At 31.8% G+C, this 20,785-nt stretch overlaps 2 protein-coding genes across 3 annotated transcripts; one reads left to right on the forward strand and one right to left on the reverse strand.

The window, feature by feature from the left end:
• Positions 1–1,050: 1,050 nt before the first annotated feature.
• Positions 1,051–7,894, forward strand: LOC141724737 (pto-interacting protein 1). Of its 2 annotated transcripts, XM_074526979.1 has the most exons (9): positions 1,051–1,088; positions 1,231–1,311; positions 2,848–2,957; positions 4,074–4,324; positions 4,416–4,542; positions 5,655–5,928; positions 6,730–6,862; positions 6,996–7,082; positions 7,453–7,894. In XM_074526979.1, the coding sequence occupies exons 3-9, from the start codon at positions 2,876–2,878 to the stop codon at positions 7,579–7,581; spliced, it is 1,083 nt and encodes a 360-aa protein (XP_074383080.1). In that variant the 5' UTR covers positions 1,051–1,088; positions 1,231–1,311; positions 2,848–2,875; the 3' UTR covers positions 7,582–7,894. The 2 variants fall into 2 exon arrangements, with proteins under 2 accessions (XP_074383080.1, XP_074383079.1); XM_074526978.1 differs by lacking the exon at positions 1,051–1,088 and having other exon boundaries at positions 1,100–1,311.
• A 1,055-nt stretch (positions 7,895–8,949) lies between these two features.
• On the reverse strand, positions 8,950–12,687 carry LOC141724738 (putative receptor-like protein kinase At5g18500). Its single transcript, XM_074526980.1, has 8 exons — positions 12,311–12,687; positions 11,102–11,765; positions 10,904–11,008; positions 10,476–10,598; positions 10,220–10,390; positions 9,982–10,111; positions 9,424–9,636; positions 8,950–9,305 (listed from the first exon to the last, which is right to left on the reverse strand). Exons 2-8 carry the CDS (start codon positions 11,743–11,745, stop codon positions 9,180–9,182), a joined length of 1,512 nt encoding a protein of 503 aa, XP_074383081.1. The 5' UTR covers positions 11,746–11,765; positions 12,311–12,687; the 3' UTR covers positions 8,950–9,179.
• Positions 12,688–20,785: the final 8,098 nt, after the last annotated feature.

Consider the following 20,785-nt stretch of genomic DNA (forward strand, 5'->3'; position numbering starts at 1 on the left):
GCATCATTTCTTGTTGTCAGGGTGTACTCTCGAATTTTTACCCAGTATAAAATATAAATATTACGGGTGTTACTTAAAATGTCATAATTTGAAGGAAAATTGCCCTCAATATTATTTTGGTGAAAGATAGTCCCAAATATCACTTCAAAATGAAGTTTTGTGTTATATATTTTTTAATGAAAAACAGAGTTGCGTCTTTCGTTTTTAATTTTTTTAAAAAAATTTGAAAACACAACTTCAATTTTGGTTTGAGGGACAAAACGCAACATCAAGATTAGTTTTTCATATTAACTCATTTTGGATTTGTGTTTTGTTTTTTTTTACCCAAAATACTAGATATTGTTATATTTTCAAGTTTAAAACTTTATTTTAACGGGTATTTTGTTTCATATTTTATTCGGATCAATAATTATTTTAATATTTTTAAAACCCAAATTAAGAATTGATTAACCCTAAAATATTAAAAACGGTGATAATTATAGAGCTTGGTTCTTAGAGTTTAGGGCTAAACCCTAGATTAAATTATGGTTTAGACTACATCCTAAACCCCAAATCAGTGTATCTTTTATTAATTTATTTTTTAATATTTCTGAAGGGGATTGGTGAAGTCTAAAATATTAAAAAAAAAAAAATAGGGGCCACAATTGAATTTTGAAAAATTAATTTAGAATTTTAAAGTTTTTGAAAGCCAATAAAAAAATATGAAAATATAAAATATTAATTAAAAATAATTGAAAACATATTTTTAAGTTATGTTTTATTATTAAAAACGTAATATCAAGTGTTGTTTAAGATATCTAAACATGAATTGAAGTTATATAATAAATTTTTTTTTAAAAAAGAAAAAAATGTTGAAAATGTAAAATGAAAATGAGTTTTTATATTTAAAAATAAATAAATTAAAACCAAGTTATAAAGTAATAATTAGGACCAAATTTTTAAAGTGAAATCGAGACTAAAAAAAGTGATTGGGGTTTTTATCCAAACATAACACAACACAAACACAGAGCCCGTGTTGAAGTTGAACCAAGTCAAACAAGACAGGGAGAGCACAACTACTGCCCCCCTCATTAACTTGTTTACTTTATGTACTCTCTCTCTCTCTCTCTCTCTCTCTCTCTCCCCTTTTCTTCATTCTCCATTTGCATGTTCCTTTTTATCCTACGCGGCTTTCTTTCATATTTAGTACTCACACAGATACATATACATACATTCAACTTTTCTTTACAGATTGTACTTCCCTGATTGATTGTATTTTATTACATCAAGCTTCAACAGACTGTTTTATTCATAAACCTGTCATATACCCAGGTGAGCTTTTTACCTTTTTTATTATTTAATTTCAGTTTCTACAGTTTTGATCTTATTTTAACTTTTGGGATTGTGGGTTTTTGTTAGATTGTTCTGAAATGGTGAATTCTTGTTTAATTTGTATGAAAAACGTCATCTTTATGTTAAAGATTTGATTTTTGTTATATTCAAGTGAAGTATCTTGTGTTTGATGTTGAAAGGATTATTTTTAAAGGGTTTTAGAAGATTTGTTTGTAGGATTGTTCTGAAATGGTGAATTCTTGTTTAATTTTGTATGAAAGAAGTCATCTTTGTGTTAAAATTTGATTTTTCTGCTATTCAAGTGAAGTATCTTTTGTTTGATGTTGAAAGGATTACTTTAGATGGGTTTAAGAAGATTTATCTGTTAAATTGGGGGTTGATCTGGAGATGTTGAAAAGTGGATCAAAAGGGTTCTTGGATTTGATTGATTGGTGAAAAAATTGCATTAACCAGCTTGTGTACAACTACCAGATATTATTCCATACAACTCAACTCTCCTTGATTGAATTTTACTTGAAATTTCTGTTTTTTTGTGGTTTAACAAGATAAAGACTTTGTCTTTGTTGACAATTAGTTATTTGAGTCACCAATCTAATTTTACCTTGATGATCATGTATGTTGATGATGAGGAACAAACAGCGATTACTGTTGTTTCTGCAGTGAAAGTTGTGTGTGCAATTGTGCATATAAATAGTGCTAATTTGATAGAGAACATAAATGAGTGACAGGAAGGTGTAGCTCAGGCTCCACCCTAGGATGATATGGTTCTAATGTACAATATGACTCAAAGAAACCTTCGTGTTTCTACTAAAAAATATGATTCTACTGAGCTGAGTGCTAACTATAGGACAGTTGTGTGCTGTTACTTTGTCAAGTAGTTTTCTGATCTACGAAAGCTTCCAGTATTTAGTTAGGCCTACAAATTGAGAATTATAATGTCAGATAGATGATTTTAGTATTATGTCATCTGTCTCAAAGATTTAATCCTTCCTACAGGAATCTTTGAATTCCAACGTTTATACTGAGGCAAAAATGCTATAACCGGTTTTTTTACATTTTGTTGTTGTTGAATACAGATTATTTATGTTTATTAAATTTTAATCTGTGATATATCTGAGCTCCAATTTAATTTGACTATACTCTCTTGTAAATGTTTGTTGATATTATTAACATAATTAATGGTTAAGTTTCTTGACTCTTTGTGTGGCTAAAACTTTGAGTTTGAGACATCTAATATAGCAAATGCGACTAAGAATTTAGGTGGTTTAGATATATGTCATTTGCATGACGTCTAGCACCCAACGAATTAGGATTGTGCACCTACAGCTTTCCATCTGATAACACAAAGAAAACATAGTGATCAATGTTCTTCAGATATGCAATTATGTGCAATGAGAGCTAACATTCTTTGTGCCAAGTTCAATGCCTACGTTCTTTGTGTTGCTGTTCTAGATTAAAAAAAGATTGGGTTATGTAACTGCCAAATGCTTACTAATTGCCTTCTCTATGTTTCAGAATCCGGTCTTTACTTGAGGAAAAAATCATGAGTTGTTTTGGCTGTTGCTCAGAAGATAGTATGCAAAAGACTGCTGATAATGGACCTTATATGACACATCAGGCAGCAGGTTAAATTCAAGGACTTCTCTGTATTTCTGGCACATTTAATAGTTGTTCTGTGAATTAATTAAAATGTGTATACCTGAATTTTACATCATAATGTGTGTACCTACTATTCACTTTATAAAGTTGTGTACCTCAAGTTTACACAAACGCTGCAATTGGTATCCGTTTAATTCAAATTAAAGGCATCAAGTCAAAGTTTGTTTAACCATTCAAGTAAGCATTATGAATATGGACATTATAACCATCAATGTATCCTGTCGCAACCAACTCGTCATTTTGACTCGGCATCGATATCGAAATGCAAGTCGAAGATTGAGACAAATGTATGATTTTCAAAACTTGAAACATTTTTAGGCACACAAATTATTTAAAAACAGAACAATAATGGTTCTTGTTTGAAAATATCAAAGTCATGGTGAATTGAATCCTCCAACATGTTTTGCCTTTAAGCTCAGCTTTCATTCTCTTAATTGTGATCTCATAAAAATCGTTTTTAAATTCCACTAAAATATGGTAAATAATAAACACATTGTTTTAGCACAAAAACTTATCTAAGTTCATCAACAAACATCCAGTCTCTGACTTGCATTCCGATCTCGATACTGAGTCAAAATTATGAGTTGTTAATGACAGGATACTTTGATGGTTAAAGTGTTTATATTTCCATGCTTTTAGTAGTTAACCAAACCTGCACATAACACAATTAAATGGAAACTAACTGCTGTACACAAATTGCAGTGTTTTGGTAAACGCCAGGTACGCAACTTTAATAAAGTGAAGAGTATGCACACATGTTGTATTTGTGGTAAACTTCAGCTAGACATGTAATTAACTCTTCTTCAGCCTCCTTATTGAATGAATTTTGAAAATGAGATATGCTTATTACCAAGAACTAATATTATTTTCTATGATTCATGTTGTGTGCTGCCATATTTATTTTGAGGTAGACATTCTTATATTTTTTCTATTAGCAGGTGATTTTTTATGCCGCTCTTTGGCTTTAATTTACAGCAGTATCGTGTGGATAGGCCCATCAGTATCACATTTCAGCATGCTATCATTCTATTGATAGAAAATATTTGATGTGTTGCTGGGGCTTATTTCAAATAAATGTGTAGGTGCTAATGGAGCTTATCATGCCAGAGAGACAGTACCGAAAGACACGCAGACTATAGATGTCCAGCCTATAAGTGTCTCTGCACTTCAAGTGGATGAATTGAAAGATATAACAGATAATTTTGGTACAAAGGCTTTAATTGGTGAGGGGTCTTATGGAAGAGTATATCACGGCATCCTCAAAACTGGGCAGGCTGCAGCCATAAAGAAGTTAGACTCTAGTAAGCAACCAGACCAAGAGTTTTTAGCACAGGTTTGCAACAATTGTAGATGCTTTCTGTTTCATTTTTTTTGTCTAAAACAATTGGCATCTGATTTTCTGTTTTTGGTTTTCTCCATTTTAGGTTTCTATGGTATCGAGGCTGAAACATGATAATGTTGTTGAGCTACTTGGTTATTGTGTGGATGGTGGTCTTCGTGTCCTTGCCTATGAGTATGCTTCAAATGGATCCCTTCATGATATTCTTCACGGTAAGCTGTTCCCGGTTCTTCTTTTTGAACCTTTTATGAAGTTTGATCGTAGGGTTCTTCCCAAAGTGGGGCCAAAGGATAGCATATATTGTTGCTTTTAAAACGATAATATAAATTAGCGTAACTTCACATCTCATTCTATATTATCATGTGAACTTTTTAAGGATAGATTAAGAAACTGTTTGTGTCACCATTAGACCTGGCATATCATTCGTGTCGTGTACTTCCATGTCGTGTATTTTCGTGTTTTGTGTACTTGAATGGCAAACCCAAAACGACCCGTTTAGGATTCGTGTATTATTGTGTTCGTGTACTTCCGTTTCGTGTCGTGTTTTCGTGTAAAATTGAAAAATAATATAAATTTAGTTATTTAATTAAATAAATAAAAATATAAGATTTTTCGGTAATTTTTTTTACAAATATATGAAACGTATATATTTGGACCAAATTTATATATAATATTATAAAATGAAGTATTATTTTAAATTAAATATGCATATATTTATTATTAATATACATATATTCATTATAAAAATTAATATTTAATTTTAATATTTATTTATGTCGTGTACTTCGTGTCGTGTCGTGTATTCAAAGGGCAAACACAAAACGACACTAAATCTCGACCGTGTATTCGTGTACTAAAAAGGCAAACACAAGCTCTAAATTTTCATGTCATGTCCAAAATTGCCGGGTCTAGTCACCATGCTTACAATTTACACAAGGTATGTTTTTATTGCTCTTTCCTGTTACTCCTTATCATATTATATTTTTTCACAATAGATTAAGACATATACATGGAAGATAGATTACTAAGAAAAAAAAAAGAGAAGATATGTAAAACCTGACAGCATTACAAAGATTTTGTGAGCTTGCATTCTGTATATTCTTCATCTGAATTGCTTCCTTAATTGGACTAGTGTTTTGCTTTTAATCTTTAAAAAAGTAAATTTCTGTCACTTAGTTCTGCAGCATTTGGGCAAACAGTAGCATGTCAAAAATCACTTCAATCAAATGCCACATTATAATCTTTATGTCTAACTACATGTCTTTAGTAGTAAGAATGTCCGGGTAGTTCTATCATTTCATAATAAAATATATCTGAACATCAGGAAGAAAAGGTGTAAAAGGTGCACAGCCAGGTCCTGTTTTGTCATGGTCCCAAAGAGTTAAGATTGCGGTTGGGGCAGCAAAGGGACTTGAATATTTACATGAGAAGGCACAACCTCACATTATTCACCGGGACATTAAGTCCAGCAATGTTTTACTTTTTGATGATGATGTGGCTAAGGTTGCTGACTTTGATCTGTCAAATCAAGCGCCTGACATGGCAGCACGTCTTCACTCCACTCGTGTTCTTGGAACTTTTGGTTATCATGCTCCTGAGTAAGCACTACTTTTGTTATTTAACATAATTTTCTTCTGTTCCATACATTTCCTTTTCTCCTTTTAATCTTTTTAAACATCTGAATTATCATGCCAAAGTTTAAGTCTGGTTACCAAGCTTAAAGCAATCACTTGTTAGCAACCAGTATAATTTAGCATGTGAAGTCTTTCATGCTTGACATGAGTGATCATCAGTGTACTCAATGTTAATCAATCTAAAAATATTATGTGCTCGAACTCAGCAAAACTTTAAGTAGTGGCACATTCAATAGGTTCAAGAAGAGTATAACTTATTTTCTAAAAGTCAGGAATTAAAGATGGTTGTAGGACCTTGTTCACCTTGGGCTTTGTGACACTAGATTAAGCTCATCACAGGTGCCCAAACTAAACCACTGAGCAGAACGAGGAATGGATATTGGACAATGTCATGCAATTTAAACATGAACATAAAGACTACAGCTGATAAACAAAGTAACTTCATAAGAAATCCTAAAATTTCGAAAAAAAAATACATATTGTTCAAATTTTTAGAATCACTCTTTGTATATTGACCTAAAACCAGGTATATATGTAGAACTTTATAGTGTTTTTGTTCTTTGTTGCTGCATTATATATACTTACATAGAAAAATAATTGAAGACGGCGTGTGAGATTTAATAATAGGTGACAAGTCTCAACAAAAAGATTGCGCTTGCCCCATTAATAAATTTGTAAGACGTTTATTTCTTCATTTAAATCTGATCTGCATTTTGTTTTAAAGTTGCCACGTCTGAGTTTCCAGTTTTACACTTTTTGTGGTAGATATGCAATGACTGGACAGCTGAGCTCAAAGAGTGATGTGTACAGCTTCGGTGTGGTCCTATTGGAACTCTTGACTGGGCGTAAACCTGTAGATCATACTTTACCGCGAGGACAGCAGAGTCTGGTGACATGGGTACTCATTTTGGCTCTTTTCATCTATTGAATGGTGCTTGATAATTGATGTTGTCATGCATGTTGGTATCATAATTTTTTAGTTTTTACATATTTCCCATTTTAGTTGACTTTGAAGTTTTGGCTTTTGTAAGGCAACTCCAAGACTCAGCGAAGACAAGGTTAAGCAGTGTGTTGATACTCGACTAAATGGAGAATACCCACCCAAGGCTGTTGCTAAGGTATTCTATATTACGATTTAAATTTGATATAGTAAAGCTAAAGCATATAAATATGCTTCCAATTTCAACATCCTGCGTCCCACCCACTTCTCCCCACACCTCCAAAGAATGTAGAACCTATTTATTTGGGCACACGGCTCAGTGGCTCACACCACACACGTTATAACTATTTTATGAATATAGAAAGTTCACTATGTATCTCCGCGACCGCAAGGGTCTCAGAAATAGTTATTACATCATATGCTGTTTTCTTGTTAACCTTTAACCTTTGGTTGTTTTTGCCCTTGAACTGATAAGAATCCCATTGTGACTACTATATATGATTCACTGAAATTAAACTTTATATCATGACTTTCCTTGCTGCAAACAGATGGCTGCAGTTGCTGCGTTGTGCGTACAATATGAAGCTGATTTCCGGCCAAACATGAGTATTGTTGTGAAGGCACTTCAACCATTATTAAATACTCGATCTGGCCCTCCCAGTGAATCGCATCACTAGTGCATCCATCCTGTACCGTCTATGTCCTGCAACTTGACTTGGGCTTGTTCTTGTTATGGAGTACTTGTTCGGTACTCCTCAGCGATGAAAAAAATACCTGATTTTTTAAATTCTTTTTGGTGTAATGCACACTGCACAGAACCGATATACATGTGAACTAAGAGTGGTATTGCTGTTATATTAAATTTTTCCTTAAAATTAAATAATCCTTTTATGGAATAATGAAATGAAGTTGTATTGTGCAATGTGCACTGTTTACCAAATGTATATATATTGTTACAATGAAAAGAATATAATGAGTTGGATTTCCTAATTGTTGATGTTAATATTTCACAATGATGAGGTCTATCGATTAGTGCAAGTACAATGGTAAATGTAAAATGGTCATGATTATTATTGCTTTTAACATAGGAACTAAAAAGTACTTTTGGGTGTCAAAATAAAAGATGCATGAACCACTAAGTTGGCTCAACATCTATTGAAATAAATATTATAGGACTTGAAGAGCACCTTGAATAGTAAAATGTAAGATGATTGGCTATTTGACTAGTGATTTTGGTAAATAATCCAATGAGATTATCATAATATTATATATAATTATATCTAAGAGGTTTCTACATTGTACAAATGAAAAATGGTTATTTATAATTTTTGTTAAGGGGGTGTGGTAAACATTTTACATGAAAATGCCACATACACGATGTCACTTAAATTATTTAGCCAAGTTTAATCATTGAAGATGCACTGGTCCTTTACGGTAGAAACACAGTCAAGAAATGATAGAACCCAAATAAGAGATAGCATTAGGATCCTGATGAAAAGCTTGTACGACTCCAAGTGAATCCAGCTCAATGTAAACATTTAAAATTTTCATCTTCTCCAGCCTATGCTATTTTAGGATTTTAATATTTTACTTGCAAATTTTCCACCATAACCAGCAAGAAAAGTGCCATTCTCATCTCTCAAAAGGCATCCAAATTATGGCTAAAATGATTTATAGCTAATTTTTCTCTGAGTTCGCCGGGACTTAAATTAAAATTTCTACATTTTTCAACTAAAAATTATGACTTGATAAAAAAGTAAAAATTAGACCTGAGAATACCATTTACCTAAATACAAAATGTACCTCACTTAGACGGTTGTATTTAGAATTATAATTCTTTTACTCAAAACCAGAGAGAATATGATCATGTATAGGACACTGACTACAAGGTTGCATATTCAAAAGGGCCAATCTCAATATTTACACATTACATGTTTTCAATTTTTAATGTAATGTACAGAAAAGCAAATGACCCTGGACAGCAAATGCGTTAGTTTCCAAACATCACCAACATAAAACAATGCTGTTAACCCTTCCAAGTGAAGTTCTTTTTTTAACAGACTGCTAATATTATATATTAGTACTACAAATATTATCAGACCTCTATACACACCATCACTACCAAAGTCTACTTGTAGAATAGTTGATCCTATGCACAAAACAAATATAATTCTAAATACAAAAATAACTAAATGGCAGACTATCAATTGCTGGACCACTAGCCCATTTGCATAATGTTACACCTTATTGCATGTGTAGGAAAACCCTTCTATATTTATCCCCTTTGGTCATCTCTGCTTTCTGGAGTCAAGTTGGGAACTTTATACTTGTTTGTGCTAGAGCTTTGGCTTCTGTTATCTGCCTCTGCCCCTCCAGTTTGATTCCTTTGACGTCTTCGACTCTGGAAGTTAAACATACAACAAATTTATCTTATTCTTGCATGATTCATTAAATCACCTAAACTATATAGACCTGTCATTTATTCCTGGTTGAGTTATGTCAAGATATATATGTTTTACCTCACGTGGCAATGGATAATCGTCTGACTCAAGCATACGGACAACTTCACTCATAGATGGTCTTTTTTCAGAATCTGGGTCGACACACCTCAGGGCAGCCAGTAAGGCTCGTTTCAGAGCAGTTCTGGATGGCTTAGTCTCCATTGTTGGGTCGGCTACTTCTTCTGATCGTCTATTAGCAACCATCAATTTGAGCCAGTCAACCATATTTACCTGCACAACCATGAATGTATAAGAGCTGTTTGTTCAAGCCCAGTAAACTTAAACATTTCCTATGATTTACTATCTTTATTTCTTATGTACTAAATCAACTTATTATATATACTGCAATTGTTGTCCCAGTCTTTTAATAACATTTAGTAATTCTTATAAAAAACCTGGCACATTGTTTTATTACATCAACATAATATTGGCAACTACCATAACTACGTTCTACTGAACATCAAAATCCCCTGTGATCTTCACATCTTGATTAATGTGCTTTGAAGCTCAACAATACAATGGTTCTTTATCAAGCATTTTAATCTCAAGGAAATGAATTTAAAGAGAGTAGGGTACCTCATCTGCTGGACGATCATGATCCACGGGATCTCTTCCAGTAATTGCTTCCAAAAGCACCACCCCAAAACTGTAGACGTCACTCTTCTCATTTAGAAGGCCACTATTTGCATATTCTGGTGCTACATATCTGCAGTTATCAGTACAAGACATCAGAGATATGAGCCGGTAAATATTGTAAAAAAAATAAAGAGATCAAATAGTAGAACTACAAAAAAGTTTCAATAAACAGGCTCACCCATAGGTACCCATAACTCTGGTTGTAATGTGACTCTCTCCTGCGCCCAACAACTTGGCCAGACCAAAATCTGATATTTTAGGATTGAAGTCATCATCTAGTAGTATATTTCCAGATTTGATGTCTCGGTGCACAATTTTTGGTTCAATAGCCTCGTGCAAGTAAGCTAGCCTGCATTTTGTACATAAAGTTAAACTACGACAAACTAAAAGTTCCATACTTTTTAAGATGTAAAGCAAGCCAAATATGAACTTACGCCCTAGCAGTGCCTTGGACAACTTTCATGCGAGCCTCCCAAGTTAGATATCCTTGGTGACTCATAGCTCCATGAAGCCACTGGTCTAGATTGCCATTGTTGACATACTCATAGACCAACATCCTGAATTTAAGCAATTATAGTTTAGAAAACAGGCAAGTTTATTAGTAAGGCTGATACACTCCAGGCTTATTCTTATAAAGATTTCCTTCTAAAAAGATGCTACTGCATCTACAAGAATAATCTATGTATTCATCCGTGTTGACATTCAAAAATTGAAGGAAATTTTAACTAAAATATATATATATAATAAATTAATTAGAAGTTCATAGCAAAACGATACTCCATTATTGGGTTGTTTTTATTTTTATCCATGATAAATGTGATCGGAACTGTAAAACGAATGCAAAGAGCTTAAAATATGTTACCTTTGGGTGCCTTCGATGCAGTACCCCAGAAGCCTTACCAAGTTTTTATGGCGAACATTACCAATGGCCTCGACTTCCACCTTGAAGTCCTTTTCTGCTTGTCCTCTAGCCAGCATATTTTCAGTAAACTACATTAGCTTAATATATAAAATCTAGTTATGAGACCAGAAGAACTAAATCCAACTTTTTTGTACTTACTGATTATTGAAGAGCTTTTTGACGGCTACAGATGATCCATTAGCCAGATGTCCACGATAAACTACTCCATAACCACCTTCACCTATGACATTATCCTTGGAAAATCTATTTGTTGCTACTTGCAGATCCCTCAACGTAAACCAATGACCCCAACTAAGTTGAGAAAAGTCAGATAGACCCGATAAAGGAGAAGAAATGGTTAACGGATGGGAAGAAGGCCTTTTAACATTATTTTTAATACCATCCCCTTTTTCTCCTGATCCAGAACCAAAATCACCTTTCTCTATATTATTAAAGGAACCTGATTGACTGCTTTTATCAGCATTCTTTGTCTGGTGCAAATGCAAGGAAAATTTGTCGGGATCTTTGTCATTGTACTTGTCCTTCGAAAATTTGAGATTAGCCTCATCGACAACAAAATTGTTTGCTGAATTATGATCAATCCTTATCTCTTTAAATTCACTTGATACAACATGATCTTGGCTAAGAGGAAGTTTGCTGGTATCCCTGTTAGACTTCTTTCTTGATATACAAATTGGAAGCACCAAGAGTATTATAGACACAAGCACAAAGATCAGAACTAAAGCCCACACTGGAATATGTAAAATCGGTGTTTCTCTTGTCAGATCATCCACAAGCCCCATTTCTATCTAATATTAGGTACCTACAAGGTGTCCAATATTATCAATAATTATATTGTTATCAAAATTTAGTAACTCATGAGAAGATCCAAAGATGTGACTTACAAAAGACAAATTCACAATTTAATAGCCTCTTATAGTTTAGGGAGTGGATTTTAATGCAAATGTTGTACTTGTAGACTGTCGTTCCTAATGATATACATGAGATCATTCCTAATGTAATTTTTGTTTTCAATTTCCTTTCAGCTAATATGTATAAGCATTTAAGAAGTATAAAGAAAAAGCAGGGATAGCTGGAAAGAAAGAAAAGCAAATAATATTTTGATGCTCATACTTGTATCACCTCAAAACTAAACATTGCAGAGAACAGACAAAAAGAAATCAAAAGAATCAATGGACCAGGCCTTCTACCTTAACCAAACAATTTAAAGACAATAAATATTTCTCATGCAATGAAAAAAACTGTTACATTCTTGAATGCAGACTGCAATGATACACACATGCATTATATATTCATATCAAGAAATCTTAAATGCACAAGTTCATAATCAAGAATTCATCATCATACCTGCACTTAATGAAATTTAAAATTCAGGCTTCCCACTGAACAAAAAGTACCAAACACTTGGACCCCAGATCTCTTATACTAAAATTTCTCTTATTCAACCAAGCAATCAATTCCATTATCAAAAGAACTGAGCCCAGATATGCATTACAGACTTTTAAGGAATAGCCCAAGTGGGAAAATCAATCAAGAAACACTGAAGATTGAGTCTTTATGCAAAAAACTGACAATTGAAGTACTCAAATTTGAGGGAATTGTAAGGAACACACACAACAAAGCACATGGAATTCTGAAAATGGTTGTAATAGTGGTGGGGATAATATGAAAACATGGACTTGTAAGTGGTAGGTAATGCCTTACATATAGTAGTAAAACATAAGCATGAGAATTTCCCTTAAAAATAAGTATAAAAAGAGAATCAAACTTTCAAAATTGACACTTGAAGGTGACTATCACTGATTAATATAAACTCAATAAAAAAACAGAACTTTATTAGTTGTGTGGCTTATTTTCAAGACAATAAATTGATAGTCAAACTTCAACATTATATTAAGAATAATAATTATACTACTTAGAAGAATACTTACAAGTTACTATGATTTCAGCAAATCAAATTAGTGTGAACTCAAGAATATCCTAAGTTCCAACTTAAGTGTATGGTAAAATCCTAAGCATTTTAAGTAGAAACAACATTAGTCTTTAGCTTAGCTGTCCAGAGTCTCTTGACATATTTGAATTATACTTATTAAAAAATTATTCTTGATTTTTGTGATTTTATTTTTATAAAAGTTGTACTAGATACTATATTGGGAAATGTGATACTAAATATATGTCAAGATTTAATATAGTCAAAGAAACAGAGTGGAACATACCAGTTTTTGAATGGTCTAAAATACCCTTTCCAATTCTATGGACTATGAATCTTGCAAGCATGCTCTTCATGTTTGTTGGGTAATTGTGATATGGTATATGGATAGTGTATGGGCATGAATGATTATCTATCAACAAACAGTACCTACCCCCAAAGACAACATGCCATGAAAAGTGCTCAAGTCTTGTGAAATCAGTTTGAATTTTTACAATTGCCAACACATCATGCCACAATTTTCTTGTAAATTATTGTATTGTGTAGTGAAGATTATGTACACATGTGCTGGCCTTCACTGAAATTTCTCATTGGTGTATACAAATAAAAATAGATATTTCCCAAATATAAATTATTCGACTTTTCTACACATATTTCAAAAGAGATTAACAATTAACACGATCGTTTACGGATATTCTTGTAGTCGAAAATTGTTGTTCATTACAAAAAAATGTTTAGAAGTATCAACATACTATTAGCCTCTCCTATGAAATGTTAATCACCAGAACTCTTGTTACCCGCAAATGACAACATCCAAAGCAGAGGAACAAGCAATGTGGTATTATTTGATGAACAAGGCAAAACAGCTAACATAGCATGCAAGATGAAATATCAGTCAAAAGGGATAGAATTATTGAATAAAATGGAATTGAAAGAGGAAACACACTTTATGCATAAATGATGAAGTTGATGGATAGAATTTTTCTATCTTTAGTTCCATTGACAACTAAGTGTCATGGTTAGTCAAAATTTATATTCATCATGTTAATGAAACAGTCCTGCATGTCTACTTATCTACTCACTTTGCTTCTTCTTCTTCTTGTTTCAACTGCGCAATAAACAATTCCATAATTGAAGCCGAGCTGGAATTATTTAGGTATATTTGGATAAAATTGTTCAAACACTACCAAGGTTCCACAATTCCCGCCTTTGATTAAAATATTATTTAGGCTCAGATTATCTGAAACCAGTAGTTCCGCAGATCTTCACATCAATGTAAGTGCAAAGAGACACTATGGTTAAGAACATGTCATAAAAAATCACTTACCCAAGACCGAACCCCTCCTTTTTCTTTTTATAATTCATGTTGCTTGTTCCTCTTTAATTTAGTGATCATCATATTGCTTAATTAGGTCATATTTAGAAATAGATAAATAACATCATCATGTCATAATTTGGAGTAGTCCAAAAGCAGGTTTATACTCCAAAATCGCGTTATTCTATTTTAATCACTAGTGTTATACCAAACCCCATTACAAGGTAAAAGGACAAGTTAAGACGGTATTAAAGGGAAAAATCTCCCTTAATCTCTCATTATAAAGTTGAAAGTTAATCAAATGATAAAGTAAAATTAAGTGGAGCACTTGTCTAATTAATTAGCACAAAGACATATCGAATCCAATGGATTTTAAAATTAATTGGTTGTTAGCTTTTCTTAAGAATATGTGTTTGTAAAACAAATTTTGATATCAAGGACTCTTCTTGCCCTAATAACATAAGCAAAGATTTGACAAAGTTTCGGAATAATTAGTTCAAAACAGAACTTCGACCTCAAAATTCAGATATTCGCACATTCCTATCAAATTCGAGGTTCCTTCTTCTTTTGAAACGTGAGCGAGACTGAAATGTATCATAAGTTTTTAAAAATTTTAACCGTTAACAATTACGATTCTCGACTTTCAAAATGGGACCAAGACAGAAATGAATCCCATATTTATAACATATTATGATGATGATCATAATCACGCTCTCACAAGCAGTAAATTGAATTGATTAGTGTGGTATCACAACTTGTGTTGAAAAAGTAAAGAAACATGGACATGGGTTAATATGGTTGCAAGATGCGTGGAGAATTTTAGTTGTTAACCGACAGATTGTTGAGGGCTAGGAAGTGTCGGTTATAGTAGTATAATAATAATTTCAACAACCAAACCATCAAGTAGGAAAGAGTCATCTCATAATAACATTACAAATCTACATTTATCGTTAGTCTTTCTTTTCTGCTGGGTTGCAAGCTTTAGAAAACACTCTTTAGATACTTCCCCGCAAGTTTAAAATTTCAAACACCGGATTGATCATAACAACCAAACCACCATATCTTACTTCATTAGCACATCTAACAGTTCAATATTTAATAATCGTAAGCCGTCACTTGGGGTGTCGTATCAATTAGTTTACTAGTTGTTTTTTTTATGAGAATATTGAATATCATTAGCAAGTTGCAGTATATGGAACTCAGGTTTGGTGGTTCAAAACTTGCAAGTATGAAATTTTGAACAAAGTATGGGAAGATAGCATATGTAATGTTTTCTATGTAGTTCAAGGGTAGGGCGAATATTATTAAGCCAATATTATTACGAAGCGTTAAGGGTAGGGCGAATTGCATTTTAAATATTTTTATTTGATTATTCTAAAATTTTATATTTTTTCTATTCATGTATGTTTATGCAAGTTAGGTTACTTGGTTCTTTTTTTCCCCTTTTTAACGAGTAAAGTCATATTATCTTTATTTCTTTTTTGAAAATAGTAGAAATTAAATATATTGGTTTATGATATGATCCTTCTTATTTTTACGAACTAAACCGTTGTTGATACCGAGAAAAACAAGTTTAAAAGGAAATCAAGTATTAACATTTGTTGATCCTTGTTGTTTTTAAAATATTAATGTTGATTGATTTTAGTGTTTCGTTCTACGAAATATAAAATTATTTGAAAATTTTGATTTAATTACGTTGAAACCAAACCGTGCAAACCACGTACAGCCCTAACTATTAGTAGAATCTAATTTCAGGAAAAGAACTTGTAGAACATTTGAAGATAGTGACTAGAGAAAGAGTACTCTCCTTATGCGCAAAGCTCTGCAACAAGAGTTAGAGCTAACATAAGAAAGATTCAAACATAAACCACCGGCTAATTAATTCATCGGCAAACACAATTATTAGAATAACCCTCCCCCCCCCCCCCAATTTGTCTAAGCGACTTCTAATTACATGCTTGCCAACCGGTTCTAACTTGTAATGCATGCAACAATATGACCAAAATAATTGCAATACATACAAATATTCTGTCAACGTACAAGAATAATACACATATTATAAATGTATAACTATAAATAATTACGGACGGGGACATATTTCGCATCTAATCCACTCAAAATTAAAAATGTGAACAATCATTTTGTAGGGATGATTGAGCAGTTAATTGCTAAGTTGATAGAAGTTATTAAGGGGGGGAAGGGAAGTGTATTCAAATCATTTTCGGAATAATAATATAATTGATAGTTCGTGTGGCAACAAATCTTTGTTACATCAGTTGTTAAGGTGTATGTATTTGTATTATTTGTATGTTTGTTTGGTGGATGAGTTGCATCACCTGTCCTCGTCTATATATATTCCATTACTTTTTTGGATATTAGCTTCATCAACTAGCTTCCTCCCATTCGTCATGCATTGGAATCCACTTTTTATCTAATTATTTGTTTTATTAGCCCTAAGCAGTAGTCAAAAATGTTAGTTAACCCCTTCTCTCTTTTCTTCTTACAATAAACAAATCATCTTTTTATTCAATCACATACTTCAACCGTTTAAAATCAAAATTTTAGAGACTTACCATCTCCAACTTCAAGCATTCAATTTTAGATAAATATACGAATTGAAATTTAGAATATGGTGGTGAAATATTGTTATATCCCTGTTTAAAATAAGTCAAGGTATCTATAAACTGAACCAAGTACGAGATTATATATATATATATATATATATATATATAAAAGAATGATCTTTTGGTGAGTTCAATGTCATGAGAGCATGCAAGAGGAATGAGACGAGGATTTTAAAAAATGTACGTAATGAATCTTAATTAAAATGTAATTATTTAGGATTGAATCTATAGTTATATATAGTTACATTTTCAGTAGCAAACAAGTGAGTTAACATTGAACCAACCCTAGCTAGGTCCCTATCTAGCTACAAGCTTACAAACTTATAATTTGGTGCTTAATCTTAATCAAAGTCTTTGTTATTTAGTTAGATTAATTAATCATATCTGTACTAGTTTGAAAGAGTCGGGTAATGAATAAATCATCTACTAAACATGCTTTAATGTCATGGATTTATTAGGAAGTAGGAAGATGTGGCTATGTTAATTCCATCCACACTACTTCATTATCAAACCCGTGGCTATACGTTAAGTACCTAATTACGAGAAAACATATGGTTCTCCGTTACTCCATTATTTTATGTTCTTGGCCATATTTATTTTATGGGATTATAATTTCGAGATAATAATTCGGAGATAATTAATTCATTAAAATCAGTTGTATGGATAAAATAATTCTATCATATGTTTTGTTTGGAAGGATTTTAGCGTGAGATTGCACTATAATTCTTTAAAATTTTATCATATATCTGAGGGATAATCTTTGAAATTGAAATATAGTACTTTAAATTTTCCAATCTTATGTTTGTTTTACATGAGATTAGAGAGGATTATAATCCTTTAAAAAATGACTTGTGGAGGGGATATAATAATTACTTCCTCCCAACAAGTATTAGAGGGAATTGCAGTCATATCCTCTAATCCAACATAACAAATATTTGATAAAATCATTTAAATGATTATTTGTATAACCCTTCACTATTTTTTTACAAAATAAATACGAGATTGGAAAATTTAGAGAATTATAATATTATTCCAAATTTAATATTATGAAACAAACATGGTCATGGGGTTTATAATAGATAATTAAGTTAAAACTTACTAAACGAATACAAAACCCCAAAACTGTTGTATGATAGTTGAGAACGAAGTACTGCTTTCACATAAACTACTTTATCATTGTAAACACCTATATATAAATGAAGCTATACCTGAAAACGTTCTGTGTCGTGTACAAATGTTCAATATACAATATATTTTCATGTTTTTATATTTTCGTGTATCAAATCTTAAATCCGAACCCGATTCGGATTTGGATTCGTGTACCAATTTGGTGACACTAATCCGACACTAATATATTCGTGTTTACCCGTTTTGGTACACTAAAGTACACGGATTATATATGAAAAAAATTAAATATTAAAAAATATAATAGATAATTAAATGGTCATATATAGTGAACAACAAAGTTCTGAATACAAAAACACGAAACAAGTGAAAATGTTTTTGCGTACAACAAATTACAAATTGTTTGATATTCAAAAGAAATTAAAATCATAAAGTCAACTATTTGATCAAAATTAAGTAATATATATGGATCTAAATTGGAAAGAGAAGAGTTTGGAAGCGGGATATATATATATATATATTATAGTTTTTAAAAAATTTAACTATTTATTTATTTATTCCGTGTACTTTCGTTCCGTGTCGTGTACCTATATCGGAAACCCAGACCCGACACTAATTATATCCGTATTTTTTCGTGTTCGTGTACTTTCATATTCGTGTACCAAATTTTCGAATCCATACACTAATTATTTGTATCGTTTCATTCCGTGTTCACATATCGTATACCAGTATTGCGAGGTTTACGTGAAGTTATAGTCGGTCCTTATAGACTTTGCAGTATAATATAGCTTTTACCGACGGCTATTTAATATTAATTTTGTAAAGAGGTGTATTTTTAAAATTTGTAAGGAGGTGAATAGAAAATTTTGATCAATATATAATATTATTTTGTAGGCCTCGAGCTTTATAAAAATTTGGCACCCTAAAAAATGAAAATATTACTGTAAAGCATTCCATGTAGCATCAAAATTTATTAAAAATGAATCATACACTTGTGTTCAAAATTCAGGACTTAGTATATTAAAAATGTCCTAAATTGTGACATAACAAAGATATTTACATGTATTTAATAATTTTAGATTTTTTTTTTAATATTGGGAGTTAGGATTTTTTGCACACTCTAATCAAAACAGGTGGGAGCATTTTATAGTCAAACAAGGCAGAGAGTGTAAAAGGGGCGAAGCTTTCTTGTCCAAGAGGGAACTATAACTAGGGGGATAAATAAAAGTGAAATCCATCTGCTTGGTTAGCCGTTGCTTTCTAGTAGCATATTTGACTCGTAATTCCTTTGTTCGTTGGCAATTTTATTATGTATCGCCGGCCCCATATGATTCCGGAGAAGTGATTACCGAATCAGAGTCTGCGCTCAAGTAAAATTTGATAACAAGCTGATGTTAAAATTGGAATGTGGCTTATTAATAAAGAATTAATTAATAACCTTTATTAATAATTGAAATCAAGTATTAATTTTGGTATCACCAACTTTTGTTTTCACTTATTTATTCATGTATATCTTAAAATTCTACTTTTGTATGTATTTTAATTCTACTAAAACTTTTGATTAGACCATTTATCCTTTATTAATACTAGTTGATAACCCGTGCGAAATACTGGCCCAGATTAAAATTTTAATATTAAATATTGATTATAAAAATTTATTTTATTTTTTTATTAAAATATATAATAAATAAAATTGTACGACTATTGCAATTTTTCTTTTTAAATTACATATAGTTTTCATTAACTCAAATCTTATTACAACAAGAAACTCAACGTTATTATGTATATGTTGTTCAAAAAGACATAACTAATATTTTACATCAGAATTTTAGTAGTAACACCATTGATGGATAATTTAACAAAAAATTAAATCAACATTACTAAGTAATTGCATATTAAATTTCTTATTATTAGCTAAATTTGTGTTTTATATAGTTTGTAATTGCATAATTTTTTTCTAATAAAATATTCATCATGTATATATAAATTTATATTTGGTGCTAAAATAGAATTCTATAGGTATTAATCTAGAATTACAATGTGTTGTGCAAGACATGCATGTACAATAATAAGAATAAGTCAAATTGACAACCCTAAGTAAGTTGTATTGTAATCTTAATTTGCATTTTGTACTTGTAACATTTAAAGTCTGTAAAAATGTCAAAGGAGTAGACTGGAGTCTTTTTCTTAAAACAGTATCAAGCCTAAAAATTCTATCTGGAAGAAGATCAAGAAGATCAAGAAGATCATGCCTCAGAAGAATTATGAAGAAGCTCAGAGTTGAATAAATCTGTTTTGAGAAAAATGTTCTAAGTCAAGATCTCTACAAGTCACATATTTAGTTATAGAAAAGTCATTCGAGAACTCCAGAAGAATGACTTATAGAGAACTCTGGAAAGCTACTAGAGAACTCAGAGATATCAACAAACCAAATTGAAGACATGAAGATTGGAGATATCGACAAGTCAATTCTTCACTAGAGAACTAAAAGTTATCGACAAGTCAACATTCATTAGAGAACTCTGAGTTATCGATAAGTCAAATTTGACTAGAGAACTCTGAGTTATCGACAAGTCAATAAGTCACTAGAGAACTCAGAGATATCGATAAGTTAAAGTGAAGATATGAAGATTAGAGATCTCGATAAGCCAAATTTACTTATAGAGAACTCAGAGAACTCTACAAGTCAAATCAACAATAGAGTGATTAGAGATCTCGATAAGCCAATATACTTATCGAGATGACAAGTTCTCTATATGCCTAACTAGAGATCTTGAGGTAAAATCTCAAAGTACAAATTGCAGACCAGTTTAACATCCAAGATTAAC

The sequence above is a fragment of the Apium graveolens genome, chromosome 5, assembly GCF_009905375.1.
Source record: "Apium graveolens cultivar Ventura chromosome 5, ASM990537v1, whole genome shotgun sequence".
Lineage (NCBI taxonomy): Eukaryota > Viridiplantae > Streptophyta > Magnoliopsida > Apiales > Apiaceae > Apium > Apium graveolens.

Excerpts from the sequence above, each read along its gene's own strand:
- LOC141724737 (XM_074526979.1), top strand. The coding sequence starts at position 2,876 with ATGAGTTGTTTTGGCTGTTGCTCAGAAGATAGTATGCAAAAGACTGCT. Across the intron at positions 2,958-4,073 it reads TATGACACATCAGGCAGCAG|GTGCTAATGGAGCTTATCAT; the intron begins GTTAAATTCAAG and ends ATAAATGTGTAG. Across the intron at positions 5,929-6,729 it reads TTTGGTTATCATGCTCCTGA|ATATGCAATGACTGGACAGC; the intron begins GTAAGCACTACT and ends TTTTTGTGGTAG.
- LOC141724738 (XM_074526980.1), bottom strand. The coding sequence starts at position 11,745 with ATGGGGCTTGTGGATGATCTGACAAGAGAAACACCGATTTTACATATT. Across the intron at positions 10,112-10,219 it reads AGAGTTATGGGTACCTATGG|ATATGTAGCACCAGAATATG; the intron begins GTGAGCCTGTTT and ends TGATAACTGCAG. Across the intron at positions 9,637-9,981 it reads ATGATCGTCCAGCAGATGAG|GTAAATATGGTTGACTGGCT; the intron begins GTACCCTACTCT and ends ATGGTTGTGCAG.